Raw genomic sequence first — 24,381 nt, forward strand, 5'->3', positions numbered from 1 at the left:
CCATTGCCTAACTATACCAGTTATAGAATTTATTCTCTCCAGCGAATTATTTCTCTGATCTCTTTGTTTTTCTCCGATTGCCTCATTGAATGTATACTGAGCGTGGCGCAAATAACCATCATCGGTTGAAAGCGCCACTTGTTTCCATAATAATAATAATATATATATTTGTGCGAAACAATTTGTATGCTACTCTTCAAGAACAATTCCAACGACACTAGCACCGTTGCGAAAGTAAACCATTAATTCACTACTCACTAGTACAACACCACGCAGACAGTTACGCACCTAACTTCTCAATGAATTTAAAATTCATTGTTTCGTTTTTTCAATTAATGGCAAGCATCCTACATCCTGCATTATGGAATTGAATTAGGATATAAAATTAGAATATATTTGGCGGACCGGCTGGAAACTTGTCACGGGTCAGTAGGCTACCGGCCCGCGGACCGGTCGTTCAGAACGACTGGTAGTAATTAACTTTATTTAGCGACCCAGACATAGGCCTCTGTGAATAATACTTGCAGTCATTATGGAAATTTTACAAAGCAAGGAACGAAAGTGATTACCCCAGTTGTCACTGAAAGAACGTGCAGTCGCAGGGAATGAATTTATTCACTGTGAGGTCATTTGGCAAGCCACCTCTAGCTTTACCAGGCATTCGAAAAAGCATTTATTAGTCATGTATGACTGGCGATGCTGGTATGCAAGTTGAATATCTTATCAGCTGTTAGCTCTGTAACAGTCGTGAGCGATAAGACTATACGAGTGTACGTAGAGTGCATTATACATGTTGCGTATAGTGATATCGATGATCAGTCTGTATAACATACAGCATGGTAGCTAAAAGCTATTGTGACAATATGTTACATGACTTGGAGAAACAAGAGGTTCGTACGTGCAAATGTTACTACATCAACTTCAACAATGCAAGGATATCATAAGGCGGCCCCGAAACTCACGAAGCAAAGCGTAGCATGTTTTATAGACAATAACATATAATGTATAATATAGTAAATCAGTGTAAGTGTTATACAGCACTTATGCACAAAATGTCGTGTGTACACAAGAGAGCAATGAGTTGTTTTTATTTTTCGCGAGTCGCGACGTTCTAATCCAGACCGGACCATTACAATCTATGGTGAAGACTATTCAAGTATAAAAGTATTCTGATGAAACGGAGCGTGCGGTTTTCTTTTACAATTGAGCAATTGCGAATCAAAAGAAGCTGTCAAAGCTCAATTAATATAAACGAGCGGCTGGCTTGGTGAAGTGGATCGAGAGCGGTATTTCCGTCGGTGATTCCCCGTCTTCCATTGTATTAATTCGTACGACCGCGCTTCAGTAAGCGCGAATTCCAATGAAGGACGTTGGACTCGAGCGATATTGTTGTTTACGTCTGACTGGTTGCTCGTATCACGAGAAAATTTGCGGTTATTATTAGTACAGTACGTAGTCAGTTAGCGACATCTTTCAGCTGTTCAGCCATACCATTCAATGGGCTAATCTACCGTTGCCGTAGTGTAAGCAATGAGCATTAATGGGCAATGGAACCCATTTCTGATTTACAATTGATGCAATTTCGTAGCTGCCAATTTAGCCCCATGCGGCATTGCATCCCACCAGATACGTCACGAAATATCAAGAGTGCGTGAAATCGTCATGAGGTAGCTACATATGGAACAACAGCGGACGGTTGTATATGATGTTAGAGTAGGCGGTCGGATTTCGCAGATGTTTCGGAATTTTTATATAGATTTTAAAAGTCGCTGACGAATGCGAAATTTTGCAACGATTCGTATAACTGCATAACGTCACATTTGTGAAATCACTGCACGTAAAAGCGTTCCCTACCTGACATTACGTTTACTTGAGGAACGTAGCCTAAATATATGTTGGTTATGTCATGTCGCCCTGCTGCCACAGCGTTCTTAGTACGAGCTACTAGGATATTTACAGTTTCGTACGATTACCCCACAGTACACTTATCTACAATTAAATACCACACCTTCTTCATGTCAGCATGGTAATAGCGATAAGTCACGAACGAGATGGGCAGCATAAAAATTCTAATTTTGTGGGCCGGCGCCTGTTTGGCCGTCGATCCGGACATAGTAGAAAGAGCAAAGTGCACACCGTGAGTATTGATATATGCTAGTCGATTCTCGATCACACTCTATCGCGAAATGGGAGCTGTTGGTGTGAACAAATAAGGAAATATGACATCCGGAACTCAAACAATTGTCGGATGGCGATGTGGCATCCTTTCAGAAATCGTTGTCATATGCGTAGTTTATCATGAATACAATCTACTCCTACTGATTCATGAATGTTCGGCAACTCATATGGGAATATAGCCTGCCTATGTAATAAGCGGAAATCTGTGTATTATAACGATTCCTACCCTAGCTTAGATTGCAAATCAAGTCATCGTCAATTACTGGTAAAAAATCCACCTTTCACAACATCCCATGTAGCTGAAAATGAGTCAAGTACACCAGCTAATATGAGGATCTATCCTGGTGGTAGAATTGGTGACTTAATGAAGTACTTGACATATTAAGTATACCTACATACTTTCTGCACTTCAAACTTTGTAAAGTAGGAATTAGTTTCGGGATTTGCTTGCATCAAGTTAATGAGTGAAATTGACATGAAAACCGGACGAAAGAGACCCGGTCTTGCGGTAACTGAATATATGTACGCAAATTGCACCTATTTGTAGTTCATTCTCTGTGGTGGTCGGGAAGATGCACCCTGTCATTTCAAGAGTAACCGCTTGTCATCACTTACTGGACGTCAATCAAATCTACTTTTTTCTCGCTTCTTGCTTGCGTACTATTTATTTATCTTCATTCCACTTCTACTTGAAGTAGTTTGAGAATGCCTTTGAATTACGACTTCAACCTGTGATTGAGTAGATATTTATGCGGTTACTTATACTTACACTTGAGTAACAATGGTGATTACATTGAAGACCTTCTTTACCTATCCATAGGACATAAAGTGACACGAATCATTCAGCAATGCTGAATTGCTCGAGTAATATTACCATTGGGATGGATAAAGAGCAAGATAAGCGCTTTAAATTTTGCCGACGCAACGTTATGGTGCTTGGCACTACTTTAATTCAACTCAGGATGTCTGTAAGTCTAGCAGCTGCAATACATCATTCGTTACATGACACCATGAATATCCTGCAGAAATTGAATTACAAAGTTTGGTGCGGTTGTATACCTGTATTCAAACTCGTGATGAGCGAAGGTCATAGATCCGTTACACGATGTCTTGTATGTCGCATGAAAAGTAGGCCTACTGGATGTGTAACTGCACCTGTATATCGTGTATAGCGCGAAAGAGTAAGGATGAAATTAACGACTGCAGTTCTGTCAAATTGCCTGCCTGCCTTCATCACCGCGAATTTGATGCAACGTGCAATTTTACATCAGAGTTGAGGGATCTTCTTCGGGATAAGTTACGCATAGAAGCCCCTTATTATTCACTGATCACAATACTGGATATATTGTTATGGGCAATATTCCACGACTGGACGTTACTCTACGACTCCTAATCTAAGTAGAGCTCAGTCACACGTACTTATTTCGTCAATGATGAACTATTGTTTTCATTTCTCATTAATAAAACGGTCTCGGCTAGTGGTTCCGGATCTTTTTTTAGTCTAAGCGCATAAATATGTGTGATTGTAACCAGGAGAGGAATGTTTCTATTGATCTCCCAAAGCAGTGGTTCTCAACCTGCGGGGCGTGCCCCCTTGGGGGTGGGGTGGGGGGTGACGTGAAAGCATCTGGAGGTGGCGCGAAGACGCGGTCAACCTAAAAAAAATTCGCGATTTACCTCCAATTCATGCGTGTTCCTCTATATTTAGACCGAATTTCATATTTTTGAATTCTCCCATCAATAGTCATAACCTTCCATGCCATCAAACAATCTGTTAGAGTTGCTAGCATCCCGGTTGGATTTTGTGATATGACGATAAGGGGGCGCGAAATATTTCACTGTCATAAAGGGGGGCGTGTCTAAAAAAAGGTTGAGAACCACTGTCTTAAAGTGAAAATCAATGTTGCAAGGATGACTTCATTTATTTGGCAATCGGTATTTTTCCTCAGACGCGACAGACGAGTCTCCATCTACCCGGAATGCATGCAAGGGAGCAACCTGATACTATGGTGTGATTATTCCAATTACACCAAAATTCCAGATCCCGACCATATATATCAAGCAAAATCGTGTCGGAATACATTACAACTGATCGTCAACGACAGCTGTTTACAAGAGCTCACCGAAGGTAATTCGATTTTATGTATGGATGTAGCCGTGGTATTGAGAATCCTAATGCGGGTTGTTGGATTACATCCTAACCCAGTGCGTCCCAAAATCATTTCCGCGGTCCTTTTGGGGTCCGCGAGACAGTTCTTTGGATCGCTACTAAGAATGGCAAATGGAGTTTACGGTGTTGACATAGGATTTAACGATCGCCTGTTGCAATTCCAGTGGTGACACCCAGTGTTCCCTCTAAGCTGCGCACGTGCGCAAATGCGCAGGGCTGATACGATCTCTGCGCACAGAAAATCTAAGTTGCGCACAAAAAATCCGAAATGATGACTTTTTTTTAGTCGTTACGCACTGTTGTCGAAGGCTCTGCGCAGTGAGTTGGTTAGTGTGCGCAGACTCGTCAAAAATTAGAGGGAACATTGGTGACACCCCATTCCTCAATTCGACGGATGTCCAATTTTTACACTCGAATGTCTGCAGATCAATTGGAAAAATATGAGAACATAGAAGTCTTGCACTGTGGTTGGAATAAAATTCGAATACTCAAGGGTGGCGTCTTTCGCAACAATGCCAAGCTCAGGAGGATCGATATGAGGCGAAACTACATCACGCATATCGAGAGGGAAATTTTCACAGGTAAATCAACGGGGCTTTCTATTGAAAACGATCATCAGAGCAAAGTTCATAGCGCCAGTGAAAACCACCAGCCTAGCACATCTGTTTGGATGGACTTCTCTATACTTGGTCGATAAAAGGTAAATATATATTTGAGAAACAATACCAAACCCTACAAACACGCGAGATTCCCTGATATTCTCACATCAAAGCACACTCATGCACACTCAAAGACATGTCAGAAGGTATCGGAAAAGTATCTAAAAAGTATGCTAGTAAGTAGTATCGAAATTCGATTTCTTTACCCAATCGCATATACCGTCGTCAGTTGATAAGCATTGTCTAACTTAGTAATTGTAGGTAGAGAATGCCTTTGCGACAAACGCAAAACGATTAATGACACTACAGATATTTCAGAAAATACATACGACCATAGGCTTCTCCGAGTGTGGTCCGTGGACCCCATTGAGTTACCTGGATTATATTTTGGGAATGCGTGAAAAGGCAGTACGTCATCAATATCTACAAAAAACTTTATCATTTGAAAATGACATCGTGAGTGGGACTGCGAATACCTTGTAGTCATTAGTTATTTTGTTTCAGCCATGGGATAGCCCCAAATCTAAATAGAGTTTAGCTAGATGCGATGACTCTCCAGTCATCGGTTTCTCAAATTCTTGAGGTAAACGCATCCGCCTACGAAACTTGAAAGGATCTGCACTCAAAAATCTTTAAGAACCCTTAAACCATAAATTTATCGCGATACGAGCGCTATTTTGCCCAGGTGTTTTGACAATTTTACTCTTAAATTTGATCCAAAAATATAAGGAGTCCTGCTGTGTGCTACTACTCAGGTTGAAGTATTTTAAAAACATAACCTGGTAGTACAGGTAATCAAAACCTACTCGAGGCCGTTGAAAACCTGGTTGTAGTTAGTTACCGAATACCTCTGTACACCCATTTTATATACATAATTCTAATTGGCCAATTCCATTTGACTTATCGATATCGTTTACGTACATTCATTATTCCGGTATCGTTCCGATGATATAAAAAAATAACATATTCGTTTCATTGTCAAGTCATAAATACGTGTGGGTGCTTGTGCTATAAAAAGAGTTTCCTACAGCTATGCTACAATGGAGATCAATGCCTTGAAATGATCGGTATCGCTGAATGCGTTCTATAAATCACTTTTGCAGGCTTACATCATCTGGAGTCTCTGTACCTCAGCAGCAATTTATTGGAGGAAGTCGAAGGATCGGCGTTTGCGGAGCTAGAATCCTTGCAAGAGCTATCTTTACATAATAACGTCATAAAAGCGTTGAAGAAGGGAACATTTAGTCATCTACGTCATCTCAAAGTGCTGGATTTGTCAGGTGGGCTTGATGAAGGCAATACAGAATGGACGTGGGCTACATTCTTCATCGCAAGATGTGTCTTACTGAATCACGCGAAACGATTAACGACACTGTACTAGTAAGCTCAGATCGCGTATATAGATTTGTGTATTGCAATACAAAACTATTTTCCACTCTTCAAAGTTCAAATCGGAGCAATTAAGTAGTTAATTATGCCTAAAAATCAGATCGAATAGAAGAAGCAGTCATCTAAAAACATTTCTACTTGATTGTAAGCACGGATCTTAGTCGGAATCTCAAATTTGGATTTGTCAGAGTCGGCAGCAGGGTGGCTAAGTATAGTAATCTGATGATGCATAGAGTCGTGAGTTTTAGTCGGGCGTTGGGAATTGGAAACTCGCTGCAGTCGGGTGTGGAGTTGAATTGAAATTTGTGCCAAAGCACCCGCCCATTCCCCAGCCTTGTCTTGCAGTAGTAGAAAGCACCATTATGCTACTGTCAAAACGCGTAGGCGCATTGAAAGCAGTTTGTAATCACATAATTCGAAGTTTCAAGACAATGTGATTTGTATGTATATAAGTGAGCCGGCAGAAACCAAATCTAAATTTCGCAGGAAATGAAATAACTGTCATAGAAGACGGGGCTTTCCAAGGGCTCAATGCGCTTGAGACGCTGCACTTGGATGGAAATAGAATATCTGAGTTCAATACGGCAATCCTCGAATCTCTTCCTAATTTACAAGTTCTAACGTTATCAAACAACAATCTCAAGTCCGTCTCACTTTTCGCAAACGTAAGTATGAATTAATTTCCGGAAGGCCTGGAAGTTGTCATTTCGGACAGACATTTCGAATATCTACGACGTAATAGAGCTACCAGGATATGATACGGTCTTTTGTCCAGATGTGGTCAAACGGTGTCTGCGATAACTTACGGCCCTATCTGTCGCATTGCACTTGCAATGTCGTGGCGGCCGACGCTCGTAAAACAGATTCGCTTCTCGCAACCAGACGACTCTCTTCAGATAAGTGTAACAAAGCCGTATACAAGAGAAATGTTATAAGCTAGTCAAAACGGAAGCTAAATATAACTCTATCGCCACTGAAATCGAACACATTCGTTACTATATTATTAGCTTATCATGGCATGATTTCATAATAATTCAAACGCAGCGATTAGCTCCAAATCTTTGCCTCAAACTTTAAGCCGTCTTCTATACACAGAAGCGCAATCACAAATGCACAACATCACAGTTGAGTAATGAATATTATGGCTTCAAAACGGGAGTCGTCTGGTCGAAATCGAAAACAATAGCCGATGTCTGTTTTGCCAGTGCCGGCCTCCTCGAACTTGCGAGTGTTTTGAACCAATTCAGACCGTAAGTTATCATATAGGTCGCGGGTCAAAGTAATCTACTCAAATACCAATAATGAATTCAAAGAGTCTGTCATTTACGAAATTCCAGGATGCCGAGAAATGATCAACGACACTATAAACAGACGCAGATTTCGGCAATATATTCTGTTGACGTGGTACAGGGGCTGTTTCACCATCCGTTCATGTCGATTTCACTCATAAAGGTGACGCGAACTTATCGTGAAAGTACCCTGTACGTTTCAAACTCAATAGTTTAAAATAGTCAGTTGCTTTGCCTGAAGATATGATTAGATAGAAATGCAAGTAGTCGAAAAACATAACCCCTCAAAGAAGTAGAATAAGTGGGCAAAAAGTAGAGCTAGTAGCTTACTCGTTTATCGTTGGAAATCGCTTATCCCCAGCTAAGACATCGCTAAACCGCCTGAAGAATTTAAACCCTTTCAAATACCTTAAGAATCCATAACCTACTCTCATCCCCAGCCCACGCTAACCAATATCGGCTTCCATCTAAACCTTCTCTAATCCCGAAGTCAAGTCGAGCTAAAACTAACCGTCGCCATGTTGTCATCGATATCCCAAGATAACCTCAACCCGAAATATTTCCTTATAGTCTATTCGTTAACACAGTCGTGGGGCCGCCTTATCTGTCGCATGAATGCCCGAACACTCCTTCCAGAAATTGCAGATATCCGAATGCTCTGGTCACCCAGTCCATAGTGTATCCAAACCGCGTGCATATAATTTACAGGGACCGTTTCCACACCTGCATACGCTTGACCTCAGCCACAATTGCATCCAATCTCTTGGCGAGTTCATGCTATCAAGAATGCCAAAGCTTCAGTGAGTCGATGAACTTTTATTTGTGGAAGAAGATTTTGTATCGTTACATTGAATTCCGCAAAATAGATAACATGAATCAGTGGTAATATTGGTGATATTGCAATTTATAGGCTTAACTATGAGCCGTCACTTTAATCTCAGTAAAATTGTGTCGAAATGTACTCCTCACAGAGACGATGATCAAAAATGTCTATATGACCAGCAGATATCAGGATATATCATTGTCTGACCGGTACTCACTATTCATCCCTGCGTTTGACGCTAGTTTGCAAGAATTCTCTTTCCCCGTTTTCAGCCCCGGCGGCTTCAGACGTCACAAATATCCCCTATTTTAGCATTCGTAAACATAAATTGACAATAATTATTCATGGATACTAACAACAGCTGTATAATATATTTTGCGGCATATTCTGAGGTTAATCAGAGCCTCAAGAATGCCAGCTTGGACTCGCATGCTGCTGTGAGAGTTGCGGTTGGTAATCAGTATCACTGATATAGATGTTGATTTGCCTTTAGAACTTTGAAAATGGAGTACAACGAAATACGGTCAATACATGAAGATGCCTTTCGCAACAACAAAGAATTGAGAGTGGTCGATCTTTCTGCCAACAACCTGACTGAGATAGCGCGATATATGTTTTCGAACTCATGGTAATATTACTTTTGTGATTTGTAAGGCCGTGACTGATTGCAGCCCATCCCGATAAGTTCATTACAATTCTGGATATATCATCGGAATATCAAAACATTAAACTACACATGATAGCTTGACTTCACGAATAGTAATTTTGCGATGGGATCGTAGTGTTTCAACAATCACACCATAGAATTGCATAACCTTTGAATGACATGGTCTGAAGCAATCACCAATCACATTCATTCTGGTACCATATCCGTTCCCAAATTGAGATGTTCTACTTAAGTCAAATACTGATTGATTTATCTCGCATCATTGAGAAAAATAGTACTATTGACCTATTTTTCATGTTGTCATTTCAGCAGAATCTGTCTGATTTGCGCAGTATTCGTATCGCAACGATCGAGTGAACTTTCGTATTATAATTCCGCACTTTTGTATTGCTGATATCGCCCCATAATAGTGCCCTTCATAACATTCGGTGCTTTTTGTATTATAGTCATTTGGAGGAATTGAATCTGAGTGATAATGGAATCAATAATTTTTATCTGGATTGGTACTCATCAGTGATCAGAAACGGGCATCCTATTGGTAACGATATTAGAAGAAACCAATGGGAATGTACATGCGACATTTATTTGCTCAAAGTAAGTTTGATATGGGATTCGATGTGATGTTAATTTAGGAAGATTCGGAATTAGTTGGGTATTCTTTCTAACACTATATCGTGGATAAGTGGTTGTGATTTTATGGCGACATTCACTTAATTATTACGACGAGCACGGTTTGAAAACTTTGAAACACATATATTCTGCAGTCCGAAGTATTGAATCATATCCATTTGAAAGGAGGTGTGACGATACTGGGTGTGGCGATAACCCTTCAAAATCGCATTATATTTTCAAATTTCAACTATACTACGACGTCACGTCGCAGTTTCTTTGCAAGTCATAGAGGAATGTCCTTCACGATATCTCCCATTATACAAAACGTGAGCGCGAGACCGCCTTTTTGACCTACGGATAGCATATTTGATGTAACGCAAGTAGAAACGAAAAAATAGTTCGGTGCGATATTGGCGACCTACTGACGATCGATTACATTTATGCAGCAAGCTCTTCGAGACAAGCAAGCTTGGGGTCGAATGTTACATTTCGATTGTCGGCCAGACGAACATGAAGAAGTATTTCAAACCAAATGCAAGGGAATACTCAATCGCCGTTCTGCGTTTCACCGTTGTCATAGGAGAAATACAACGAAAACCTTTCAAATACACGTTTACAAAGTGGCGTACGTCGGCTCTCTCTTGAGGAAGCAAATGAAGTTACACACTACATTCTCAGAGAAAAGACTATCGTATAAAGCGCCCACAAATTTATGGCCAATAGTCATTACCATTGCATGCTTGGCCACCCTCGCCATAATCATTTTTGCTGCTGTGAATTTTCGTCGTCAGCGACATGGGATGAAGCGTGAGAGACCGCAAGATAATGCTTCAAAACGTCGAGATAACAGATCAGATATGTCGCTAGATTTTGCTGCTTGATGAGCTGGATTACGTGTTTTCAATGACCTCCGGTATTATTGTGCATGTACAATTGTACACTAGCAGTGTACAATATTCTGATTTAATATTTTGTGCGGATGTGTAGTTTCCCCGAATGTTCCCGAAATGTTTGAATCGATTGTAGCTGATCGCAATCAACAAATTTTCACTTTAGCTCCCTACAACCTTGTGATGAGATTATGCATTTCTATGGCCGAGAACGACTTCACGCGACAAGCACTTCTGCACTATCGCAGGTACGATGGACATGATGACATTGATAGACTCTAGACGCGCAACGACGAATACCCTTTCTATGCGAGCAAAACCGCGTGACAGGATTTGGTTCAACTCATCATCATATTGAGAAAAATGCACGGATTTGATGTTCCTCTTCGGTCACAGATTTGGTGCTCCGAATCCGAATGAGCTATGAGGGCACAATTATGTCATGTGCCATGCTAGAAATGATGTGGCTGTCGTTGTTGTTGTTGTTGATGATGTTGTTGTTAGAATTGCACCAAACTTGGTGCGCATGTGCAGCGTTTTTTAAGGTAACCTGACAATTTAATCACTGAATGGCTGGAATCCGGAAAAATAAGTTATTTATAAACAGCCCTAGTTTATAGTCTAAAGCAGCAAGTTAATTGTGGTTTGTAGATGCAATGTCATAATTCATTATCGTTGAAATTGCTACATTGTTGGCTTGTTCATAACATGTTACTGTTACATATTATTTTTATCTCGGAATATTCCAAATACTATATCTTACAGTTTAGTCCGTAGAAGTTTTCCTAAATTTTGCTGCAGTTGTCCCACTTATAATTTTGTAAAATTGCTGCATTTGTTCTTGCATTTGTTTCATACACGTTAGTATCTGCTATATCAATAGGTTTAATGGAACGAAGTGATTCCTAATGACCTAATACAAACGGAGATCAATGAGTGGCAGTTTTGAAGAGTTCGAGGTGGGTCGCAGAGCTATTTGTAAAATTGGAACCATTGAAAGTTTAGGTATATATCAGTCATATTATTTCCGCAAAACATGTATTCGTAATGTCGAATTATACGTACTTCAAGATTTTAAAGTGCCCCGATAAAGACGGGTAGGGTGTCACAATGTGTAAAGTCGAAAATGGGATGGGCAAAACCGTCTCTTGCCCCCTGGCCTCGGGTATGGGGACAATCTGCGTCTAGCGTAAATAATTTCGATTATATAATAACTGGAAGTTAATACTGGAGTATGCTTACTTTGTGCACCTGTGAAATCAAGATAGGACTTATGCAAACTGACCGTTAACGACGAAACAACATGGCTAAGATGGAACAACTATTGTTATTCCTATACAACAGTGGCTCCCAAAGTGGGCGCTGGCCATAAAATGGGCGATTGGGGGGGGGGGGGGGGTGGCAATAAAATTTGGCGGTAGGGGGCGATGAGAGCAAACGGGGGTGGTGTAGGTTTAGAAGGCAACTACTGCGTATAGTGTTGAAACGATTGATTAATAAAACAGCTAAATTCTCAGTAAAAATGCAAAATCGATGCAGGAAGGGCAATTATATTCGTCCGTCTATTTGTTCAGCTGTACCAGAAAAGTCCATTGTTACTTGACAATGTTGATCATGGCCATCAATGGACTAATTTAGCAATCGGCAGTATCCGTGAAATGCGTGGTCCATTGTGTGCAGTGAGAAGTACGAAGTAATTGATTAGGTATTGCTCACTGCAAGGTGGGATGACTTTTTTGAAGAACCTCTATTGCGGCCTTCGACACGGCGTTCTGGTTGCGAGAAACGATATCGCTCCTACGGCATGCTTTCCAAAACTTATAAGTAGATTATAAGTTCTTGATAATGATGAAACCTGATAAAGGCGAATATGGCACTGTCAGGATTCAATGATAAGACACGTGCGACTCGTGACTGTTCCAATTCTCAAGCTAGCATGAGCTACCGGTCCAGCTCGAATACCCGATTTTGATTTAGAAACATAAATCAATCATCTCACAAAATTACACGAGGATATAGCAATGTCATTCCAGAATATATTCCAATTAGAAATTCCTCACCATATAATCAATCTATTCTGTGAAGTTTCCGGGCATGAAATGATTGAGTAGCTGATTATGATTACATTGTTTCGATTTCAATATCCCCAATCAATCGTTCTGGATACACAATTGAATCAAATAGAAATGCTCTCACTGGAGTCGAGTTGACTTTTTCGTCATTGCATTTCCCCGCTCATATTTGACAGAACGTATTTTCAGTGCCGTGACAAAGTTTCTGAGTCACAGCCTGGGCCGTAATACTACTTCGTCAGCCCCACCAAATGTTGGTCTTGGGCCCCCCATATGAGGATAAACAGAACTTCTGGGGGCTTGGTCCCCCAAACCCCCCTCACACTGAAGCCTGTTTACCGCTACTTATCATCTACATTGGGTTACGTTTTGTGGGTCAGCTTTTCTTGGCTTAACGCGTGAGTCCGAAAATTTTCTATAAATAATGATTGAATCTGTCAATATGATCGGAAAATGCGTATATATTGCTATGAATTTTTATCCTCTTCCTGCTCACGTAATCAGATTTACTGGCAGGGCTGAGGGAGGTGTGTTTGAAAAGGTAGGACCCCTCAATAACAATTGAACATCTTCGGGCGATATCCGTCGGCAGGAACGAAATAGCAGTTCGTCAGGCCCTCCAAGAAAAATTGGGTCTTGGGCTCCCACAGGGTGATAAACCTTACCTTCACACCTTGTTCGCTTTTGCCACGAAGCTAGCCGTACTCTCTAGTGAGCCAGCGCAAATCGCGAAAATTTTCGATAATTCATGATAAAATCGGTCAATAGCATTGGGAATTGCATATAGATTGCTATCACTATCTTGTCCTCTCAGCTCGCGTAATAAGATTAACTATGGTAGAGCTGAGTGAGGTGTCTTGAAAACTGCAGGGCCCGTTGGTATGACTCCGTAACATGATGTTATTTCGTGACCTCCAGTCTGCTATATCAAAAAATATAGAATCGGTCAAACGTAGGCTACTAAACTAATAGACGCTTACGATTTCAAATTGGTATTTCTTCGCCGGCATATACTTTTGTCCTGTGGGATGGTATTTGTCTTGTGCGGTTCAGATTGCCAAGACAATATTTTGTATCTATAAGGAAGTCTTCGGTCAGTATAAGGGCAGTCCCTTTCGGCCAAGGTTTAATCGCTGCCGATCGTTCTGGCACACTTCTTGGAGTCGCATGCTACATGGCCAAAAACTTTATTTATCGTGGCGCGGTAATGGGAATCGCCGATATATGCCCATTTCTCTGAATCTTGCGTAATTTTTCTTGTGGGAAGAGTACCCGAAAATTAAGATATTTGGCTGCTTGAAATCGCACCAAAAGCGCGAAAAATTCTTGAAAAAGTTGCATGAATTTTCAAAAAATACTCTATAATTTATGCTAATTTACGAATTAATTTTTGCCTCCCTTCGACCTCGACCCCCCCAATTGGGGGGTTTGGGGTGCGGCAGTTACGGTCCTGCTCACAGCAGAAACCAACTTGACAGTAAGCCTACATGAAGGGGACAATAACAGATTGCTACTATCAAAACTCAAAGCCAATATGACGAGGTTGAGGATAACAACACACCAGCTTCATCCGTTTCATTATTAGCTGTGATAAATGCAGAACAACATTCGTTTTATGATTTAGGCGTGGTGATGGGGGTGTCGTTGAGGGGGCGCTGGCACTTAATTCTTCGTCCAGGTGGGCGGTAGCTCAATAAAGTTTGAGAAACACTGCTACAAGGTAATACATTTAACTGCGGCAATAGCACATTCTGCTGAATAGCTCTTAGGTTTTGTACACACGATGACACGGCGATAGTTGTTAATCACCACAATCCTCCTTATACAAACAGACAAGAAGAGTTGGAGAATATAGACTATAGAGGGATGTGTGACATCTTGGTGGTGCGACTTCCTGGCGAGATAGCGTAACCATAGAGGACGCAGTGTCTAATGTAGTAGGTCATAGGCCCACTTTCCGACCAGGGCTGATAATAGACTTGGCCCAAAATTGGTAACCTTGGCTTCCCTGCTAGGCGAGTAGCATACAGCCATGGTGTGGAGGGAAAGTTGGTTCTGACTCAATAGCCTTCTTGTGTTACCGTCGCATCTCCATCGTCCAAGCACATTCATAGCGAAAGTAAACTGTCTTCCTTCCTTTAATATGTTCTCAGATACGTGTGTATGGACACTGGGCTGCATACATATTTGACAATATTTTCAAGTCCCGCTTCTCATGACTTCTCAGGTATATTTGTATGACTTACAAAACGACTGTTTGCGTTTGCGAGATTGGGGCATATAAAATATAAAAGTCAAATATACATTATTTGACCTCATACATCTTTTGAGTCTCAGGAAGACGTAATGATAAACAAGGCACGAGAGTAAATAAAGCCTCCACTGTTGATATTCGAAAGAATCGAGATTCAAATTTCAGGTTGAGAAAATGGAGAATGTTCAAATCAACGATTATGCCACAGACAGTGTGACCTGGATATTTACTATTAACGTATTTCTATGATATTCGTGATGGTATCTTCATCTCCTAGTTTGATTGATGCAATTGTGCAATGTGCATTGTGCACTAACGATTTGGAATTCTAACCATGGGTATAACTAGGGCGATTATTTTATGACCTAAAAAATGGAAGATTTGACACTAAAAATGAAAATGACTTTTTTGCATTGTCAAAAAATAATCGCCCTAGTTATAACAAAGACGAAATCAGAGAGCTCGTCACAATATATTTTACAAAGCTCGTGCAACAACTCGGAGAAGAGAAGAAACAATTGCAACTCTGATATTCGGCATGATAACCGTGGTGATCAGAAGGACCAAAGCTAGCTCGCTGCATTGCTGAATTTCTAAAGCCTTCTGTTGTATGAGGAATAAAATGCATTGATATCATGGGAGCTGTCGGGGTTAACTTATGATACTAAGCCACACTGTGTTCCCAATCTCTACAGAGCTCTCGAGCGGACGACATTACGCGTGGTAGCGAGGTACTGCTGCGACTTGTCACAATTCAGCTTTCTTCGGTGGGATAATTGGCAGAGTGAGTCAGGCTCATAGTCACAACATTTAATGATACATGCATATTGTACATAAACCGACCGAAGACTCCGTTCGCAACTACTGCATTGTAGTGGAGCAAAATTTACATGTACACTGCACTGTAAAAAATATCCTCGGTAAATCCCGACCTTAGGCTCGGATATGACTCGATTCAACCCGTTTCCTAGTTTTTTCCCCAAAACGTCGACTCGTTTTCAGTGCATTCCGAGTCACGCGAGATGTCAACCGCATGCGAGGTTGGAAATTACCGAGGATACCATTACCGAAGCTGGAACCTTACCGAGAATGGTCATTACCGAGAATAGACACAACCGAGAATGGACATTACCGAGAATACCATTACCGAGAATGGACACTACCGAGAATATACATTACCGAGAATGGTCATTACCGAGAATAAACCACCGAAAATGGACATTACCGAGAATGTACCCTACCGAGAATTACCGAGAATAATCATTACCGAGAATGGACAGCATCGAGAATGAACATTACAGAGAATGAACAATGTCAAGAATCCAACTTACTAGGACGGATGTTGCCGAGATTAATACCTGAGAATCGACACCGAACGTGACAACGCCGTGATAAATATATACATGTCCTGTACCTATGAGTAACATGCCCGCATGGCATATATTGCATTCTCGGTAATGTCCATTCTTGAGGATGGATCAACATCAAAAAGAACTGTGACATCGGGCACTCTGGGCCGAGGTGGATGCTAGAGTGAAGGATCGCTGCTGATGCGTGTCATTCAACATCCTCCTATCTGTTCGTTACATTGCATTGTGTCTTATCGCATTGTGCATTGTGCGTAACAGTCTTTGTCAAAACATTTTGTAGTGGAAAATTCCATTGTAAAATCGGGAGTTGAGATTACATCATCGCGCTTTCGGGCGATCATGATAGCTGATTATTCAGTACAGAGCAAGAATGGGCAATTATTTCCATCCGCGCTAAACAATGTCAAACATGTTACATTTTGAACTGCCTTGTAACCCGTATTCGCGTTTGTCTAATGCGTAATGCGTAGCCTAATGTGACATTGCAACAAAGAAGGTTTGGTGACTTTAATTGTCGCGGCATATTAGTATGTGATTATTTGTTCTGCGATCTCAAAATCACAATGCACGTTCAATTTTAACGCGCCTTCAATTTTAACGCGCCTAAGCCCACTAACTATGACACAGTAGATTCAGTTTTGTGGCCACCAATGCCCGCGCTTTCAATTTTATTTCACTTGGCATAATGAATGGAGTGCTGTGTAGCAAGCGCTTAATATAGCAACGAACACTCGAACAGGCACGAAGCTCCATCATTTCCGTCTCGCTTCAGCAGGCATGACAAAGTTTCCGCGACTATTTGCTCTTATATATCGACCCGAGAGAGGTCTTTTGAGGTCAAGAATTTGCCGCGCGAGTGGATGCGCGTACCAAGCATTTCGCCAGGAGTTAACGAACAGAGTGCGGTTTCACGCCGACAGACGGCCATGAATTGGGTATGTTCTTGGAAATTATATGGCAATGGATATGAAACATATGGTAGGCAGGGGATTTATGTTGTAAATGAGGCTGATGATGGATCAATATTTTGTCGTGTGGAATATATTCTATATTGCAATGAACAGTGGCACTTGTGTGGTGGCCGTTGCTGAAGTCGAGATTTGTACGACATTTACACTGCTATGCTGTGGAGGAAACCGGTTCTGTTTACGTTTTTCAGCCCGGGGAAATATTTTAGCAAAGGCCCCATGATGCATACTTTATTGGCTGCATCAACAAATATGTTTTAAGTTTGAAGCCTAAAGATAATTGAGCTCATACAGTGTAGTATGTTGATTGAAAAATATTGATTGACACAAGTTTTGTGCAATTTTCATTATTTTGATTATGACCATTGTATTTTACAGATACACACTACAGCTGGTTATCAAATTACCACTGTGATTGTTGTACAGTTGAATATGAAACTGCTGATTAGTTATGGTGATATTAGAAGAGTGATCACAGTTAATCACCAATCTGCGGTTCCTGATGTTGTGAGAAATGTATTTCGTAATGAAATTGGGGACAATCAATTCAAAATGGAATATTATGACAAGACATTTGATTCGTTCGTCGAACTTTATAACATGTCGGCAATTGTAGATGGACTAACGTTGCGGCTGATTTTGAGCACCAGTGGCGGTAAGTGAAATGTAGGATCAGTAGGCTCATTCACAAGAGAGATGAATATTTACCTACTCATATATTTCTTGCAATAAATTAGATTAGAATTAGATTACTGACATTTCGCTATAATTTTGTGAAATTACGCAACTATAATTATCTACCGTAGTTCTTCAAGTCTGATCTGATGTGCCTTGGCGAAATAGATTCAACCCTCATCGAGTCTATTTTTATTGGTGCAGAGGGAACCTCTCCAAAAACCAACAACTCTGTTGTTGAACGTTTGTTACCTGTATAACGGGTGAGAGGGAGAACATTAAGGATATTGATATTTAGCACAAGAGAATAGCATATTTTGAAACAACAACATTAATAATAACTGAAATCAATTTAAACATTTCAAAAACTACCTGGCATTTCTCCAAAATTTCAAATCAGATAGCATGCACCATAGTATGACCTCCGGGGCGTGTGTTGGTTGGTGACATGGTCTATAACGCACAGCGTCACGTGAATTTTTCAACGAAGGGGTTCCAAAACTTTTTATAGTCCCGATCTCAAACTTTTATTGGTAAATGTTCCGCGACCCGCCTCCGCAGATTATTAAAGAAAGTGGTCTGCACCTTCTCCCAAACCTACTCTTGGCGTATGCGAGAGTCTATTGACTATTCGCGCAGTAATAGCAAGTACGCAATTATAAACTCGTCAAAATTTGACGATGAAAAGTAACCTCTGACCATCTCTGATTAGAAATTTTTTTTTTCTTGTAGATTCCAACCGTATACCCTCCGGAGGATGACAGTAGCATCGAAGCGCATTAAAATGAAATGAAGACTGAGTGGAAAAGAAGCCGGAACGCTGATAAAAACACAATCTTGGATAGGATGAAAAGAACCTTCAAAGATCGTCGACATAACGTTAGCAAAGGGACATCAACAAAGAGTCTGTTGTGTGCGTACCCAGTTCTGGCAGGTGCATATTGGGTAGGTATAACGTATTGGTTTCAGGCACGATTTATAAGCCCTGTGTGCATACATACGAAACGCACAAGAATGAATTACACTAAACTAGTGGTTCTCAACCTGGGGGGCGTGAAAGCTTCTGAAGGGGGGCGCGAAGAAGCGGTCAACTACAAAAATTTGCGCTTTGCGCGATTTACCTCCAATTCAGGCTTGTTTCTCTATATATAGGCCGAATTTCATATTTTTGAATTCTCTCGTCAACGGTCATAACCTTCCATGCCATCAAACAATCTGTTGGGGTTGCTAGCATCCCCGTTGGATTTTTTGATACGACGATAAGGGGGCGCGAAATTTTTCACTATCATAAAGGGGGGCGTGACTGAAAAAAGGTTGAGAACCACTGCACTAAACGCTATGATATATATTTTTCATAAGTGTATAATATTCTCTATGTATTAGTAGAGCATTAATACATAGTTATGACCAGTACGTCACCGGACTTGCACGTCAATTTAAACTACTGATGAAATTGAAGGCCCCCGCAGCAAAATTATACTATACTAACCACCCATGGCATGGTAGCTATGCTATGAAGTCAATATTTCCCATTGTTCAGATTTTGGAAGAAATGAAAATGATTTGTCAGAAACAAGACTGTTCCGACGATACTTACTCTGTCGACCTGACGTCAAAGATTTTTGGGAAGAGTTATAGCTCAGCATCAAGATTCATACTAGCGCTGGATAGTCCTTGGGAAATCACGAAGTTAAAGCGTAAGTAATGTTTTTATCCTTTCACAGGTTGCCCAACACAGCGACACAATGAAAAACCACAGATCAGTATGCCACACTTTGGCATGTGGTTTCACAACTCAAAAACTCACCCTAACCCCTAACATAATCCTGAAATTAACTCTTGTATATATCTTAACCCCAAACCTATTCCAAACTAGATCCTCATTCTAAACCTTACGCAGTCGTAAACCCAAATTTCTGCAGCTGACTAGATGGTCCCTAAGGAACCGTATCGCTGCAACATGTATTTTGTTTTTGAATGTAATTTTTTGCTCAATAAAAACTGTCTCTCCGTCTCTCTTCACCCACATTCTCAAGTGTCGCATGCCCAATTGTCGTACGCTCATTGCGTAGGGCTGAGCAAAATCGAGTGCGTGATGGATTCAATTCTAAGTCACTTATCAGGCTTCCAGTCGAATATTCGAGTATCACAATGGTATTTTCCAGCCGTACATATTTAATTGCACTTTGCGGCGATGCTGTGGGTTGATCATGACTTCAGAAATAGGATATTTCTAGTATTGTGGCTTATACGACCAATCGTGATTTCACGGTTTCCGCAGTGGAAAATACTATCTGAACTATACGTCTCTCTCTTTGATAAATTTACTAGCAGTTAAAAGGAGCGTATAATTACAATACTCGAAACAATCGTTTTTCACTACTCGACTCGAATCACTACAATTTATGCTGGATTCGTATTCGAGTACTCGAATTATTGTGCCCTACGCATGTGTCAACGTACCCCTTTTACTTGATAAACCGCCAAAGTTCGAACTTTCGCTGACTACGTTATTTGTTATTTCGGGAATCATTTTCTGTCCTTTTATGCTTCATCTGAGTTGGCACTTCGTTTTCAGGTACTCAAAAACTGGACTGGATGGTTTACATCCCAACCATCTTCAAAGAAAATTATGACAACTTCCTGATTGTGGACAAGGTGTGTTGATCATTGGTATTCCTCAAACTGCAGCTAAACATTTCCATCCATTCATTACATATTTTGGACATTTAAAATGGCCTCTGTCAGTATTGTTTTCGCATTTGCGCATTTGCGCACGTGCGCAGCTTAGAGGGAACATTGGTTATAATTAATTAATTAAATATAATTTACATAATGTTCCAGCCTCTGCCTACCCGCCCACATTATAAATCACTGATCCACAAACCTCACACTCATTTAAACCAGTGGTTCCCAACCTTTTTCGGCGTGAGGGCCAAATTTAGAATTTCAGAGTACGGCCGGGGCCGCACGAATACCAGGGCAATGAAAGGAACCCAAAATTGTCACCAAAATATGGAAATTGGCATTGTTCCGATCATTCGCTTGACGCCATTGGCCATTATGTTGCTGCGCTCCCGTTGTTCAGAACAGTCAACCTTTGCTGGCTATTTCGGAGTAGTTTTATTGCCCTGGCGAGATTTCAATTCGTATTTTTGGAATCAGTGCGACATTTGCTTTCGATAAACACCGACATATCGAATTATTCGGACGCTTGGGTCGCGAGCTATAGGAGTAGGACTACCAATTATGCTGCTTTTTGCCGGCTAAATAAGCAGTACGCATCTCGGCGTATTCAATCGTGAGTCACTTGTTGCACATCTATCCGTAAATTAGTTATCAATACCCAAACAGCACTTCGTCAGGCCCCCCAGAACACTTAGGTCTTGGGCTCCCATAGGGTCATAAACCGACCCCCGTGCCGTTGTTTGCTTCTGCCACGAAATCAGGATCCCCGTTTAGTGAGCCAGCGCGGAGCGGGAAAATTTTCGATAATTCAAAATAAAATAGGTCAATAAGAACGGGAATTGCATATATATTGCTCTGCTCACGTAATCAGATTTACCGATAGAGCTGAGTGAGGGGTCTTGGAAACTGTAGGGCCCGTAAATAATAATTAAACATATTCGGACGGGCGGAGCCGTTGGTACGACTTCGTTACGTGATGTTATTTTTTATTTCGTGACCTCCAGTCTGCTGTATCAAAAAATATAGAATCGCCCAAACGTACTAAACTAAAAGATGCAAACTATTTCAAATTGGTAGTTCTTCACTGGCATATAATTCTTCCCTTCAATTATACCTATATGTATTTTGAATATACATAACGAAGTTTTCGGTCAGCGTAAGGGCAGTTCTTTTCGGCCATGGTTTTCTCGCTGCCGATCGTTCTGGCACACTTATTGGAGTCGCATGTTACATGGCCTAAAACTTTATATGTCTTCGTGCGGCGTGGCGCGGTAATGGCTAACGCCGATATGCCCACTTCTATAAATCTTGCGCATTTTATCTTGGTCGAAGAGTACCCAATAAGTAAGGTACTTGGAAAGTTGAAATCGCGCGCAGCGCGAAAAATCTTTGAAAAAGTTGCATAAAATTTCATAAAATACTCTATAATTTATGCTGATTCCCTAAATAATTTTGGGCCCCCTTCGAGCTCGCTCCCCCAATTCAGGGGCTTGGGGTGCGGCAGTTACGGTCCTGTCAATATCTCTAACTATACTTATATGTATAGGTACTGCCCGTTCAACTGGAAAGTTCGGGCACATTGCAATGGAACAGCAGTGACGTATTCTTAGCAGTCTACTCACAACTAGGGCTGGGCAAAATCGAGTACCTAAGTGATTCGATTCTGAATCACGTAATATGCTTCGAGTCGAGTAATCGAGTATCACCCATAATGACGTCATAACGGAATGTAATACATTAAAGTTCAAATATGCACCGTTTATGCCACCGCAAAGAATATATTGCCTGTTATCCATCTCATAAATGATACTTTGGTATTTTTCAGACCATACCGATTTCATTCCACTTGGTGACAATGTTGTGGGATAATCATGTCTTCCGAAATGTGCTATGTCCAGTAACCTTCGTACTATATTTTTCGTTTGCTACGATACCGCCAATCAGGGTTTCAAGGCCTCAACAGTGAAAATTGGTATCGATACTATAAATCTCGTTGATGAGGTAACTTTCAGTGGCGAGAAGCGTATTATCTTACTACTCGAAAAATCGTCGTTTACTACTCGACTCGAATCATTAAAATTAATACTCGATTCAGATTCGAGTACTCGAATCATTATGCCCAGCCCTACTCACAACTTGCGTGCAACCCTAATTGAAAACTCCAGACTCCAAGCCAAGCAAGAGCATTTTATAAATATAATTTTTTTTCATAGATCGATTTCTCAATATTTTTGTGGGGGCCGCAAGGAGGCTAGTTGGGGGCCGCATGCGGCCCTCAGGGCTGCGGTTGGGAATCACTGATTTAAACTATTCCATGGATACTGGATATTAGCAACGTTTATATTTCGTAGGAACCGAAGAATGTCTACCCGACCATCGCATTCAATTCTGAGACGGAAAAGTGGACGATTCATTTCGATGGAGAAGTTGTGAAAGGTTTATTTGGTTTTCACCATGCTCTAGCATGCCTGATAGCTATTTATTGGGTTTTCAATGTGAAGTTTGCTCCTTCATCATCAAACTCCTTGAACTTTATCGCAACTTTTCTCGCCGAGCTTCCAAACGTCAAGCCAACTAATGCTGTTCGTAACAAGATAAACATGATATTCGATGAATAATGGTCGTATTATGATTTGTGGCGGTCCTGTTTTTGCCATCTTCGATGACTGCCAGCAGTAATAACTTGTGTTGTGACGCTTAGCATTGGTTTTTTAATTAATCGGTGCTACTCTATAGTCGTCCTTGTCGATATTAATTCGCAAAAAATTTGTAATGATCGTGGCCCAAAATTTGGTCTTTTGATTATATTTTTGGATTGCTTAACGCATTGGCAACCAATTGGCCTAAACCTTATAAGCACCATTGTTCAGTTGTTAGCACCAGCACATAGCGTGCTCATTACACAATAAAATTTTCAACTTGAACAACAAACATATGTTGTTTGTTTACCTGTAATAATTACGCTTCATTATGAATTTGTGACCCTGCAGGTTTCCAATATTGTTCATTGTACTTTCATGGAACATTGCTTGATTTGCTGCATACACTGTTCTTTAATCTGCAGACTGACTACTGATTTTGTGTGTTTAAGGTGAAAGGTCAATGACAATTATTTGTCAGGCTCGGTTTCTTGCAATCCTAGTCAGTCAGCACAGTTATGATTTGGGTGAGGTGAAAGGTCAATGAAAATATAGGTGAAAGGTCAATGAAAATTATCAGACTCGGTTTTTTCCAATCCGAGTCAGGGAGAACTAGGGATTTACCGACTTTTAATAAGGTCGGAAAGTAGTTTCCCGGGTCACAACTCGGGGAATTTTGTTCCTAACCTAATGTCGGGATTTACCGAGGATATTTTTTACAGTGTGTACAGAACAGGCATTTAAATATAGGCAATGGTTATTCGTTTGCTACCGTACGAATCTTATCTCAGGCTATTAGTCCGACACTGTGTGCCGTGCCCGTAACTATGCGTTGGGACAGGTTGTCTGACACCTAAGCATGCGACACAATGAAAAAACGACAGATCAGCATGCGTCACTTTGGCGTGTAGCTTTACAGCCCAAAACCTACTCTAACCCCTAACACAATTCTGATATTAACACTTTTTATATATATATTGACCCCAAACCCAACCCTAAGCCGATGTCCATTATAAACCTTACCCAGCCCTAAATCCA

At 40.9% G+C, this 24,381-nt stretch overlaps 2 protein-coding genes and 1 long non-coding RNA gene across 4 annotated transcripts; 2 read left to right on the forward strand and 1 right to left on the reverse strand.

Annotated features, from left to right (window-relative positions):
* The first annotated feature begins 1,975 nt into the window (after nt 1-1,975).
* Nucleotides 1,976-11,613, forward strand: LOC145446146 (uncharacterized). The gene is made up of 9 exons (XM_080324386.1): nt 1,976-2,137; nt 4,128-4,306; nt 4,774-4,929; nt 6,111-6,287; nt 6,883-7,061; nt 8,394-8,485; nt 9,002-9,136; nt 9,622-9,769; nt 10,234-11,613. Exons 1-9 carry the CDS (start codon nt 2,052-2,054, stop codon nt 10,666-10,668), a joined length of 1,587 nt encoding a protein of 528 aa, XP_080180512.1. The 5' UTR covers nt 1,976-2,051; the 3' UTR covers nt 10,669-11,613.
* Nucleotides 11,614-15,910: 4,297 nt separating this feature from the next.
* LOC145446104 (uncharacterized) lies at nt 15,911-23,767 on the forward strand. Of its 2 annotated transcripts, none has more exons than XM_080324305.1 (4): nt 15,911-17,308; nt 17,720-17,996; nt 20,595-20,674; nt 23,056-23,767. In XM_080324305.1, exons 1-4 carry the CDS (start codon nt 17,234-17,236, stop codon nt 23,320-23,322), a joined length of 699 nt encoding a protein of 232 aa, XP_080180431.1. In that variant the 5' UTR covers nt 15,911-17,233; the 3' UTR covers nt 23,323-23,767. The 2 variants fall into 2 exon arrangements, with proteins under 2 accessions (XP_080180431.1, XP_080180443.1); XM_080324317.1 differs by lacking the exons at nt 15,911-17,308; nt 17,720-17,996 and adding exons at nt 18,806-18,961; nt 19,557-19,713.
* LOC145446107 (uncharacterized) lies at nt 19,557-22,607 on the reverse strand. The gene is made up of 2 exons (XR_013917211.1): nt 21,568-22,607; nt 19,557-20,375 (listed from the first exon to the last, which is right to left on the reverse strand). It is a non-coding gene; the product is annotated as an uncharacterized LOC145446107 (long non-coding RNA).
* Nucleotides 23,768-24,381: the final 614 nt, after the last annotated feature.

The sequence above is a fragment of the Botryllus schlosseri genome, chromosome 1 (genome assembly GCF_051294905.1).
Source record: "Botryllus schlosseri isolate E-star chromosome 1, Bs_hap1, whole genome shotgun sequence".
Taxonomy (NCBI): Eukaryota; Metazoa; Chordata; class Ascidiacea; order Stolidobranchia; family Styelidae; genus Botryllus; species Botryllus schlosseri.

Coding starts and splice junctions, on each gene's coding strand:
- LOC145446104 (XM_080324305.1), top strand. CDS start 17,234: ATGCGCGTACCAAGCATTTCGCCAGGAGTTAACGAACAGAGTGCGGTT. Junction 17,997..20,594: donor GATTTTGAGCACCAGTGGCG/GTAAGTGAAATG, acceptor CTTCGTTTTCAG/GTACTCAAAAACTGGACTGG. Junction 20,675..23,055: donor ACTTCCTGATTGTGGACAAG/GTGTGTTGATCA, acceptor TATATTTCGTAG/GAACCGAAGAATGTCTACCC.
- LOC145446146 (XM_080324386.1), top strand. CDS start 2,052: ATGGGCAGCATAAAAATTCTAATTTTGTGGGCCGGCGCCTGTTTGGCC. Junction 2,138..4,127: donor GAAAGAGCAAAGTGCACACC/GTGAGTATTGAT, acceptor ATTTTTCCTCAG/ACGCGACAGACGAGTCTCCA. Junction 8,486..9,001: donor TCAAGAATGCCAAAGCTTCA/GTGAGTCGATGA, acceptor ATTTGCCTTTAG/AACTTTGAAAATGGAGTACA.